Raw genomic sequence first — 13,040 nt, forward strand, 5'->3', positions numbered from 1 at the left:
GATGCCTTTGGCTCTCTTTTCAAGTTCTTCGCAGTTTGGCTTAGATGCCCTGATGATGGCTTTCCACCCATTACTGAGTTTTTAATTTCCTTGGTAAAGCCTTCTGGAAGTGAATCTTGGTGCTTTCCTGTTAAATCCATTCTAGTCTTTTTATTAAAAATCTGAGTGTCCTTTAGTTCTAGGTGTTTCTCTGCAGGCTGACTTGAACTTCCTAATGCTTTGGCTTTTGTCACTCTTGTCCCTGTAATAAAGGTCTCAGGCTCACCTTCCTTTCTAAAATGATCAGGAGAGCAGCTTGGAGAGGCCTGGCTTTGATATTCAGTTTGTACTGGGTTATCATCTGATTTTTTCATCTCTTTGTTGACATGAGCTATGCTAACTGAACTACCACAGTCTTTTTCTGCTCCTTTTTTACTTCCAAATGATGATGTCTTTAGTTTTTTTGTTAGCTGCCTGTGGCCTGGGAAACAGCTGTCACTCTCACCTCGCCCAGAAATGCCTTCAGCTGTCCTGGGAAGATAATTTACAGACAATGATTTCCTTGGTGGATTGCATTCAGGGCACTGACAGGTATTTGGAGAGGTAGATAATTCAGAGGATTCGGAGGTGGTCTCCTTCTTAAGCAAAGAACTGTGAAAAGAGAGGGGAAAAAGAAATCAGAAGCTCTTGTTACTGTTTGAATAGTATCTTTAAAGATGCTTCTTAAGTTTCTGACTATGATATAATATGCTATTATTAATATAGAATGTAAAGTACAGTGAAGTAACAATGTCAATGCCTTTTAAAACAGTTTTTACCTGGGGCAGAATAAAATCTTATTTAGTCTTAGTCTTTATTGTGCCATCTGCTACGTGTCCTGGAATATTTTTCATGATATTGGTTAGAGGGCTGAAATAGAAAGTAGGCACTGCATCCATGAAGACTCAGTTGCTACAGCCATTATTAAATATGGTGCAACTCTGAGTTACTAATGTATAGGACTATACAGTAAAGATAAAATACATTTTCTTTTATTTTAAATAAGGCAAGAATGTACAGTTGACAAAAAGCACAGGAGATTTCACGCTTGGAAAGTTAAGGCAGGGTGCTGCACAGTACAGCGACTTAGAAGCAAAGGCATAGAGTTTGAATGTGATATGCAATACTACAGGTCAGGTGACTTACAGGGTAGGGGCGGTGAGACTGATTGTATAAGTTGAAGGTATATTTTTGCTTATACAAAAGCAAAAATTAGTCATTGAGGGCTATAGGCTGTACAGACACGACAGAGCGGGGAAAAGGAGGTCAGGGGGCATTGCTTTCTATGTTAAGGACTAATACATGTCCTCTATAACCAAGAGGGGCAAATTGAGGTACTGTGGGTCAGAATACAAGGGGGTTGGGGGAAAAGGGACTTGGTAGTGGGGGTCTATTACAGACCACCACACCAGGAGGATGAGCTAGACCTGGAATTCCCAAGGCAGCTCTCAGAGGCAGTAAGCTCAAGGGATGTGGTTGTCATGCATGACCTGAACTACCCCGACATCTGCCGGAAGGAGCAGTCAGCTAGATCTGACTATTCATGTAGGTTCTTAACCTACATACAGGACCTTCACCTAACGCAGGAGGCATACAGTTCCACCAGACGAAATGCCTTACTGGACTTGGTGTTTGCTACAGGGGATGACCTGGTGGGAGATCTGCAGATACGGGGTAACCTAGGGGATAGTGATCACCAATTGCTAGAATTCACTATCCAGCAAAAGGTGCGGAAGATAACCAGTAGGGCAAAAGTGCTAGACTTCAGAAAGGCTAACTTCAATGAGCTCAGGAGGTTAGTAAGCAAAGCACTGAAGGATAAGAGCACTGGTGAGATGGGAGTCCAGGAAGGGTGGTCATTCCTCAAGGGAACAACCCTTCAGGCACAGAAAGAGACAATCCCATTGTACATAAAAGGGCTCAAAAGGGCCAAAAAAGCCTCTTGGCAGAACAGAGAAATCCAGGAAAGCCTAGGGATAAAAAAAGAGGTATACAGACTGTGGAAGGAAGGGGTAGCCACCAAGGAGGAGTATACCTACTTGGCTTGCTCTTGCAGGGAGTCAGAAAGGCCAAAGCAGCAATGGAACTCAGGTTGGCAGCAAAAATTAAAGACAACAAAAAGTCCTTCAAGGTATATAGGGAGCAAAAAGAAGGTGCATGGTAACATAGGACCTCTACAGGACAGACTAGGGCAAGTGGGGACAGATAAAAGGGATAAAGCTGATCCCTTCAATGAGTTTTTTTGCTTCTGTATTCCTGAGCACGGATCAAGACAAATCTCCTGTAACAAGTCACCCTTCCCAGCGCCATCTTCCTAGTACTCCGTGCCTTGTGTGGGGCGCCCTTGGATCCTTCTTTAGGGTTCTTATGTCTCACCCTATACTCGCCTGCCATGTCTTGATGGAAATTATGATGATGTTCGTGCGAGCGAGAGGCTGCCCATTGTTTTGGGTATGTTGGGGCCTTTCCCCTATGTGAGACTGACCCCTGATTTTCTCTAGCTAGGCCTTCCCGTCTAAACCCACTAAACAGGGTTTGACTCCAAGGCTCTGGCCTTTTCTATTGTCTTGAGGCCCGTGGCCCCTTTTCCTGCTCCAATCTGGAGCCTGGCCCAGAGGCTCGGGCGCCAGCCCCACAGATGGAGGGTCACAAGCCCAAAACCAGGGGACGATCCCGCCCGCAGTCTCCCAGGCCACAAAAAAAAAACAAAAAAAACAACTACCAACACCAAGCTGCACCACAGGCACACCTGAGCTCCCCGGCTTCTTTAAGAATGAGCCTCGCTGGCGCCAGGGTCTGCGCCCCTCTCCGGGGCTTCTTGCTGTCTCGCTGCCCCCTCTCCGGGGCTTCTCCAAAACGCTGCCCCCTTCTCTAGGGCTTCTTGCTGCCCCCTCTCTGGGGCTGGGGTCAGTGCACCCTGAATGCTGCGCCCTTGCTGGCGCTGGGATCTCCACACTGCTGTGGGTCCCCTATGAGGCCTCCTCTAACCCCTAATAGCCTCACACAAGCCACCGGTCTTAAACAGTAAACAAAATGTGAGCCCCTTGCCTATAACATAAACTTGAGCTGCCTGGCTTTAACAACCTTCACCCTACCGGGAAATACTCCGTCCCTCCGCAGTGACAGAAGCTGTTCCTGCAGCCAGGCCTCTCTCCTTTGGTTGTTCTAGGAGAGCTCCTTCCCCTTTGGCAGCCAGGAGGGAACTGCCTCCCTGGCCTCAGTCCTGGTGTTTAAATGGGAGCCAGGCCCTCCCCTTCCGGTCAGCTGACTGCTAGCAGGTGTGGGACACTGACTCCCTCTGGTCATCCTAGCAACCGGCACCTGAGTAGCTATTCTGGCCCTGCTACATCTCCCAATTGGACAACAGGCAGGCACAGGAGGGACACCAACCCACCAACAGTTAGCGCCAACCTAGTGAAGGGACACTTGGATGTGTTCGAGTCAGCAGGCCTAGATGATCTTCATCCAAGGGTACTGAAGGAATTGGCCAATGTCATAGCAGAACCACTGGCACGGTTGTTTGAGCACTCGTGGCACTCAGGACAGGTCCCAGAGGACTGGAAAAAGGTCAATGTGGTCCCTATTTTCAAGAAAGGGAGGAAGGAGGATCCGGATAACTATAGGCTGGTTAGTCTCATCTCTATCCTTGGGAAAACCTTTGAAAAAATTATTAAGGATTACATTTGTGGGAATCCAGCAGGAAAAGCAATGCTAAAGGGCAACCAGTATGTTTCATAGTTTCTAGGGTCAGAAGGGGTCTGAACAGATCATCAAGTCCGACCCCCTGCCCTGGGCAGGAATGAGTGCTAGGATTATAATGCCCTAGCCAGATATCTACCCAACCTCCTCTTGAAGACCCCCCAAGGTAGGGGAGAGCAGCGCCTTTCTGGGGAGTCCATTCCAGAACCTGGCAGCCCTAACTGTAAAGTAATGTCTCCTGATATCAAGCCTGAACCTGCTCTCAATCAATTTGTGGCCATTATTCCTTGTTATCCCAGGTGGTGCCCGGGGCAACAGAGCCTCACCTATTTTCTGCTGGTCCCCCCTGGTGAGGGGGGTGGTGGGGGTATGGCCACCAGATCCCCTCTCAGCCTTCTCTTGTGGAGCCTGAATAGATTTAGGCCTTTCTGAATGGGTTCGTAGCAGGTAGATCCTGCCTGACTAACCTTGTTTCTTTTTACAACCAGGTCACAAAATGCTGAGAAGCAGGACTCAAGGTTGATGTCATTTACTTGGATTTTAAAAAGGCCTTCAACACAGTGTCTCACCCCATTCTCATAAATAAACTAAGCAGCTGTGACAGATGATTACACGGTCAGGTGGGTGGAGAACTGGCTTAAGGGACACACCCAGAGAGTGGTGGTGGATGGGTCTGTATTGACCTGGAAGGATGTGGGCAGTGAGGTCCCCTAGGGCTCAGTCCTCGGAACAGTGCTATTCAATATCTTCATCAGTGAAGATGAAGGATGAGGGCTTGGAAAGCACTCTTTCTAAATTTGCAGACAACACCAAATTATGGGGCAAACTAAACAGACTAGTAGGCAGGGAACAGATTCAAGCAGATTTGGACAGGTTGGAAAAGTGGACAGAGCAGAATAGGATGCAGTTTAACAAAGTAAGTGCAAGGTACTGCACCTGGAGAGAAGGAATCTCCAACACACTTACAGACTGGGAGATGACTTCCTAAGCAGCACATCAGCAGAAAGGGATATCAGAGTCATAGTCGACTCCAAGATGAACATGAGTCGTCAATGTGACTAAGTGATCAGTAAAGCTAACCACACTATCATGCATTAGCAGGTGCATCATGAACAGGTCTAGGGAGGTGATACTTCTCCTCTATGCAGCACTGGTGAGGCTGCAGCTGGAGTACTGCATTCAGTTTTGGGTACCACACTTCAAGAGGGATGTGGAAAACCTTGAGAGGGTACAGAGGAGGGTTACTTGAATGGTCAGGGGCCTGGAGGTAAAGCCCTACGAGGAGAGATTGAGGGACCTTGATCTCTTCAGCCTCTGCAAGAGAAGGCTGAGAGGGGATTTGGTGGCCATCTACAAATGTGTCGGTTTGGACAGCGTGGAATAGGAGATGCTCTGTTTACCAGGGCACCCCTTGGAGTTACTAGAAACAACAGCCACAAACTGACAGAGAACAGATTTAAATTAGACATCAGGAAGAACTTTTTTCTGGTGAAGGTTTCCAAAAACTGGAATGGGCTTCCAAGGGAGGTGGTGCTCTCCCCTACCTTGGAGGTCTTTAAAAGGAGACTTGACAAGCACCTGGCTCGGGTCACCTGCTGACCCCAGCGCTCTTTCCTGCCCAGGGCAGGGAGTCGTTCTTGATGATCTACTAAGGTCCTTTCCGACCCTAAACATTTATGAAATCTATGAAAATTTGGGGCAATATATTCTCATAGGGTGTTTTTATAGTATCATCTGAGACTAATCTAGCAACTGTAACTTACATTTGAAGAAATTTTGAAAAATATAGGGGGAAGTTTACTTACTTGCGTATATGAGGTGGGTGACAGTTACAGAATGAGTATCTTATCTGTGGCAAAGAACTTGAACCCAGTGACTTGTTTCTCCTTTGCAACTTGTGATGCCAGGGGGTTACTGCAGCATTTTGGTTCAGGGTCTGAGTCTGCTTCAAGTTATCTTCACTGAGCCAGCAACTGGCTTCCAGCTGCTCTAGCTTTCTTTTAGCCTCCAGTAATTTTTGTTTCTTGACAATCTTCTCCAACTGAAATTTGACCTTCTTTCGCCTTATGTTTCTTTCAGCTTTCTTTAAGGAGTATTTCTGCAAGAGCTCCAGCTGCACCAGTCTCTTCTGGTTTTGCTCTACCAGGGAAGGGCAGATTTCCAATTCAACAGTATTCTGCACTTCGGCTTCTGCATAGGACTTGGACTCTGTCTGCACTGCATATTCTCTCTGCTGCTGCTGAAGTGCAGCCAGTTGATTATGCTCCTTAATAAGCCACTGCTGGTCTACAAGCAAAGTAATAGACAAAAGAAAGCAAAAATGTTATCATCTTGGTTTGGTTTTATCCGGTTCTTAAATTAAAATCTGCAGTGAAGACCAATGATCAAGTGTACGTGGATCCAGCAGTCTTTTTTTTTGTGTATCATTTAAATTGGATCAGGATATTTAACATGGATCTTAACACTTATCTCTTCTCTACTACTTCCATATGCTGCTGGCCTGTGCTGCCCTGGTAGAATCCAAGATCCCTTCTTTCTCTAGAGCACAGAATCTCAGGAGAGCATAGGAATGGCAGCAGTAGAATGACAGAAGAAATAGGTACTGGTATTTTGATCTGTATTTGCTGGACAGAAGGTATTTATTGATCCAATGGATTTAGAGAAAATGGACATATTCCATCTACTCTATTGTGAGCATTGTGCTGTATTAATAACTAAGCCCATAGATGGATGACAGTGTAAAACAGGATTTGACAAACAACGTAAAGCCCTACACCAGGTAACTTTGCCAGATCCAGTGAAGAACTGTCCCCAAAAGAATCAGGGGTAAAACTACCCATTATAAGTTACACCAGTGTAGTACAGTGTCCATCGCTTGTCCCAGAGTAAACAAGGCAAGCAAGCTACTAACTGCTCCCCTATCACCTAGGCTGAAAACAGATGTCCCAGGTAGAGCACAATCAGCTATGCTATGATATGCCACATCATGCTGATCATGTTCCAGGGATGTCTACAAACATCCCCAGTTGCCAAGTCCCACTTTGGGGCATGTTTGCAAGCAGGGGGAACACCCCCTTCCTCCCCTCTACTTGCAGCCACTTCCCCATGCCTGCAAGCATACAGGAAGGAAGTCCCACAGAGGTCCACCTTCAGTGTTTGCAGGTGCCTGTAAGGAAATCCCCCTGCAGAAGGATTTCCTTGTCTGGGCCTGCATGGGCAGAGTGGGGAACTCCCACAGGGTGATCCCCACTCTGTGCTACCAGGCTGCAGAGGAATTTCCCCATGGCAGGGGTGGGCAATTATTTTAGCTGGAGGGCCGCAAGTAGTAGCTCTACCACTTTACTGGTGCTCCACCCCCTGGTCACCATCTTGGGTCCAGAAGTCCCACCCCTAACCCCTGACTTTTGCCACCAGAAGTCCCCCCACTTACCCCCAAAAGTACTCCTTTTGGGAAGGGGGTTTGCCATCTTGGAACCAGAAAAAAAATTCTATACAAAAAATCAAACATCTACAATAAAAATATTTTAATTTTATTAAAAAATATATTTTTGTCCTGATTTGTGTGCGTTTGCATCATATATATAGAGATGATTGCATAACAGCTAAAAATGAAGTCTTACTCTTGTATATTGTGGGGGGAGTGTGGAGGAGCATGGTGTGGTAAGGGTGGGTGGATGTGTGTGTATGTGGGGTGTGGGGGAGGGTGGATATGGGGCTTGAGGGGTGTGTGTGTGTGTGTGTGTGTGGAGGGTTTCTGGGGGGCTGTGGGTGTGTGGAGGGGTTGTGGGGTGTGTGGAGGGTGAGGGTGGCTGGGGGGTGTGTGTAAGGGGAATGTAGGTCCATGTGTATGGTGGAGTGTGTGTGTGGGGCACCTACAAACACCCCTGCCCCATCGCGCAGAGCCCCTGCAGTCAGTGGCAGCAGCAGGTGGAGTCCCCCAGCGGCACGTGGGCCTGGCGAGCCCCAGGACTGCATGTGGCTGGGCTGCTGTTTCCATCATGCGAGGCTCACATGCAAGAGCCCTGCAGCACCAGGGGGAACCCAGCACAATGGAGCTGGGGGTGCAAATCATGGGGCTCGGCTGGGGCGGCAGGGAGCGGGGCAGAGCTGGCCCAGCCTTATCACATGGGACTCCCCCTAAAGGCACATGACTCAGGCGGAGAACCCAGGAACTGTATGTGAGCCTTACGTGATGGAGGCAGGTGGACCCCATGCCCCCACCAGCTCAGGCTCTGCACACATGCCACCCTGCCCTGGGTCCTAGCTGGCCCTGGGGCACTAGCGCAGGCCCCACATTTCCACCCACCCAGCTGCTGCTTCACTTCCACCTGCTGCTGCCACCCCTCCTCCCCTACCTGCCCACTATTGCTGCAGCTGCCACCGCCACTCCCTCTATTCCACTGCCATCACCACCACTCCCACCCCCTGCTGCCACTGCCACTTGTTGTACTGCAGTGGCTATAATTGCTGTAATTGCTTTATATTACTATTTTTATAATGAAATGTTCATGTAAGGCCTGTGGTATGTCTGGCATGTTTGAAAAGAGGTAATGAAAGAATGAGTGATGCATGTATGTGACAATGTGAAGGAAGACAGTCTTCTTGCAGCAGGTGAAAATAGCCTTCTGTGGTTTAACAGTTCAAGGTTGCAACCATGTTGAGTCAGCAGTTAAGGATTACCCAATACTAAATCATACCTTCACCCTGACAGCTAAAGACTACAAGCAATGACCCCCACAAAGATCGCAGACCGCAAAGCCAGAAGATCACCTCCTACAAATCCCAACCAGCAACTGGGACAAGGAGGATGACCTTCACGTCTGACTCAACGGAATCCATAGGCTTGTATGGACAGCTATCACTATAAAGAATGAACACAAAGAAAAGGCTTTGGGTCTGTCCACCTGCAAGAAGGAGTTTTGGGCGTGTCCAACAAGCCCTGACTCCATTCCTCATGGTCAGTCTGGCTGGCCACCAGACTGACCTGAGCATCTTTAGAACTTGGTAACACCTTAACTTTTGCAGGACTGTTTAACTAGCTATGTGTGTGCTTGTTTCTTTTGTATGAATGAATGAATAAATGAGTATGTATGGAATGAGTGAAGCAGATAACCTTTCATAGATTTCATAGACATCAGGGCTGGAAGGGACCTCGGAAGATCATCGAGTCCAGCCCCCCGCCCAAAGGGCAGGAAGTCAGCTGGGGTCATAGGATCCCAGCAAGATAAGCATCCAGTTTCATCTTGAAGGTGTTCAATGAAGGCGCTTGAACCACCTCCGGTGGCAGGCTGTTCCAGACCTTGGGGGCTCGGACAGTAAAGAAGTTTTTCCTTATGTCCAGCCTGAAACGATCTTGAAGTAGTTTGTGTAACCTTATTGTTCTTTATTCCTTTTATGTTTTATGTTCCAATAAATGCAGCGTTGTGCCTTATCCCGATAAGATTCCCACTTGTTTTTAATTCACTCTGTACGCCCTGTGCGTACAACACATTTCCCTCGCCCCCACTGCAGCCCATCCCCTGCCACTTCCCCACCTTCCCACTACACACTCTCCCTCCACCCACCCACCCACCCACTGCCATCACTTCTTCCGCTGCCTCCTTTCCCTCCACCCACCAGCCTACCGCCACTGCCACCACTTCCCCTGCCCACTGTCGCTTCCCTACCTGTGGGGCTGGAGACACAGCTGTCCCGCAGGGGTGCAATATGCGCTGCCCCTGCAGGGGTGAGTGGGGCTTGGCCCCATGTGAGCACAACAGGGGCAGCCCAGGACTGGGCTAGGTACAGTGAACTGGTAGGCACTTATCCACGGGCCAGATGAAATCATCTAGAGGGCCAGATCTGGCCCACGGGCCATGTTTTGCCTGCCCATGTCCCATATGTATCGCTGCTGCACAGGGTGCGTGTCTGCAAGCTGGAAATCCCTGGTTGCAGACACGTGCTTTGAAGCCCCATCTTTCCTTGCTTACCCAGAGGCATCCCTGGAGGGACATATCTGGTTAAGTGGAGAAAGTGAGCCAAGTGATCCCAGGCTCCAGGGAATTCCTGGAGTGTACAAGGCCACAGAGCCCCTGCTTCAGGGTGGTAGGACACCACAGGCAGCTTTGTGCTGCCCATGCTTTCCTACCATAAACAAACAGACATGGCCTGCAATGAAGTGGCCCAATTTATTACCACCTTCTGGTGCAGCCACAAATTTGAGTATTTGTGGCATGATAAAGGTACAGACATCTGTTTGTTTCAGTTTGTGCTGCCATAAAAATGTTTATTGTGATACAAAAGTGATGTCTGTTTCCACACCTGGTGGCAAGATCTCTAGAAGTTGCTACTAAATGCAGCTACCTGGGACAGCTGCTCATCTGGATCCTGGTGTAATTTCTATCAGCACACAAAACTAATGAAGGTTACACCAGTGTAAATAGGTTTTCTGTGTCCAAGCCCTGAGAGGCCCCCAACTGAAAAAAGCACTCATGAGGCATAAATGGAGAAGCTAGTTTGCAAGGCAAAGGGAGCTTGTGGGGGAGAGGCAGTTTTCTCTACTAAGTTACAATGTAAAAGAATTTAAATGGACTACCTACCATTCACATACTTAATTCCTTAAAGATCATGTACAAATGCCTTCTCAATTTGACTGCCAGTTACAATACACACAGGAAAAGATTTCCTATTTGCTCTAAAAGTGGCATCCAGTTCTAAGCACTTTTATTAGGGAACTGTATGTGCATGATATGGGCAGATCTACAATAGAAATGAAGAGGAGTTTGTTGTAGATTAAAGGCACCCATGAGACTGCCTAAAATAAAGGGAACTGAATTTTACCTGTAGGTCAACATCACCTTAACTACAAATTGCCTGTATACATATCTGAGCAACTTTAACCCTCTTGCTACTCTACCTATCTATAGTTCCCATCAGTAGAGTATTTGAGTGCCTTACAAGTATTTAAAAGTAGAAATATTTATTTTCACTTCTCTCCTCCCCCTTTTCCTTAACGGAAATGACTTAAGTATAACTTATCTTTTGTTTGTTTGACTAGTCATACACAGAAATAGGGTTTTGTTAATTTTATTCTCTTTAGCTAGTGTTTTGCTTCTGACTTTCTGGACACTTGCACCAAGGACTCTGGAAAACACACCAAGCTGCGAAGCAACATAAAAATCAAGGGCAGTTGTCTTTTTAATGTAGCATTTACTTAACTTGTGGAATTCATTACCATAGGAAGTGGTAGAGGCAGATAGACGAGCCAGGTTCAAAAAGGGACTAAACAGATTCACAGATGATAGACCTATTAGTAACTATTAAACAGATCCATCAGGAATGTATCCTCTTGCATCACTAGACCAATGACGGTGGATGCTATGGAGAGTAATGAACAGGGGATAGATCATTCCAGATATACCCAGTTCAGCGCTCTACTTCTAAAGCATCCACTAGTGCCACTGTTGAAGACAGGATACTAAGTTAGATGGACCATTGGTTTGACTTATGTTCAGTAACAAAGGATTTCCCAAGGAGTTCAACTTCAACAACTTTTCATCTAGGTGCAGGTTTCAGTTAGTCAGTGAGTGAGTTAGGAGACAGAGGGTTTTATGTCTGATGTAAAGGGTAAAGAACAGGGTGTTAACTGCTTAATGCAGCACATACCTTTTCACAAGCTCTCCCCCCAAAAAACAGAGCAGACATTTATGTATAGGGAAATTTCCCTAGTTTTTAAATGGCAACAAATGTTGGCATTAACTTTGTAGGACACCTTTACTACCACCGACTTAATTACAGCACTTCAGTAGAGATACCACCAAACTGTTACTTCCCCACCCTGTTGACCTCTTCAAGGATGGATATGGCATACGTGTACAGTAAAGGAATCCTATCTCTGTGAATTATGGGAGTATGTGCGGTGGAGGGAAGGATTCTATGCATGCTGGAGTTCTTTAAAAACTTAAGGGTGTGTCTACATGGGAAGTAGTAAAGCATGGTGCAGTAACTGCCCCTACTGCACCATGCCCATGGTGCATGGTCATATTTCGCCACTATGTCACCATAGCAGTGCGTTACAACAGGGGAGCGTGTAGCGCCAGCGACATAGCTGCTGATCACATGTGGACTCACGTGATCACTACGTTGCCATAGCACAACGTATAGTGATGTAGTGTGTCACTACGTCGCTGTAGGGTGACACATAAATGCGCCCTAAGATATTTAAAACGGAAACCACTCTTACTTTATCATTTCCATATCTGTCCCTACCTTGTGCAGTCCCCTTCTAGCAAACAGCAAGGCAGCTAACAAATTAAAAAGTACTTTGGTTATGGAGCCACAAGCTTACCTTTTAATGAACCTTCCTTCACTTGAAGCACAGAACTGGAAGGAACCCCCTGCCTCATTGAGTGCAGTCCCCTGTGATCACAGACATCCCCATCACATAATTTGTTTCATAAACTGATTGCTGTGTCCAGATGAGCATGGCCATCCAGTATGTGGTGTGGCAGACACATCTGTGGCGCCACATGTTCAGCTGTTCTCCACACTGCAAGGGAGCCACCAAAAAAAGTGGAGTGGTGCACCCAAAGCTGGAGCCTGGTCAGCCAGAGCTATGTTCTGCTGCCAGCCAGGCTCTGCATGGCAGGAGCAACACAGCTGCAGCCCCAGGAGGCCACCAGAACCCCAGGTATGGCTGCTGGGGCCAGCCCAGTACTGGCCCCAGCCTCCCCTACCCCATCCAGGGTATCTTGCCACGTGCCAGAGTGCGTGTAGCACAGGTGTTCACTGCGAACAACTAGTGGTGGCACAAGGTGCACTGCTGCTAGTTGTCCCCGGGGAACCAAATGTCCATGCATGTCTGGATGTGGCCATTGAGTTGTGTCTTACAAGCAGTTAAGGGATGTGCCTCCACTACTCTGATTGAGAGGCTGCTTTAAACTGTTACTGATCCAAGACATTTTTCAAATTTCCAGTCTAGATTTAATAATGGCCAGTTTTTATGCCCATTTGTGCTTGAGATGCCATTGTCTTTTAGCTTAAATAGTTGTTTACCTTCCCTGGTATTTACAACTCCCCCAACCATTACATATTTAAAGCCAGCAATCATATCTCTTCTTGGTCTTTGCTTTGGCAGGCTGAACAAACTCAGCTCTTCAGGACCTCCCACTATTCTGAGCATCCCAGTAGCCCTTATCTGCACCTGTTTTGGTTTTAGTTCATTTTTCGTAAACACGGGTGACTTGAATGGTACACAGTATTCCGGATGAGGTCTTACCAATGCCTTGTACAATGGTTTTAGATCTTCCTTGTCTCTCTAGAATTGCTCCTCCTGATACATCCTA

The 13,040-nt window shown here is 47.2% G+C and overlaps 1 protein-coding gene across 1 annotated transcript in view; it reads right to left on the reverse strand.

Annotated features, from left to right (window-relative positions):
• Window positions 1-13,040, reverse strand: part of LOC102378399 (stAR-related lipid transfer protein 9) — a gene marked incomplete at its 5' end in the record, with an annotated part of 93,272 nt that overhangs the window by 34,263 nt on the left and 45,969 nt on the right. Inside the window, 2 exon segments of the mRNA XM_025215373.1 lie at window positions 2-630; window positions 5,523-6,003. Coding sequence (XP_025071158.1) covers window positions 2-630; window positions 5,523-6,003 — 1,110 coding nt within the window.

Source organism: Alligator sinensis, unplaced genomic scaffold, assembly GCF_000455745.1.
Source record: "Alligator sinensis unplaced genomic scaffold, ASM45574v1 scaffold1581_1, whole genome shotgun sequence".
Lineage (NCBI taxonomy): Eukaryota > Metazoa > Chordata > Crocodylia > Alligatoridae > Alligator > Alligator sinensis.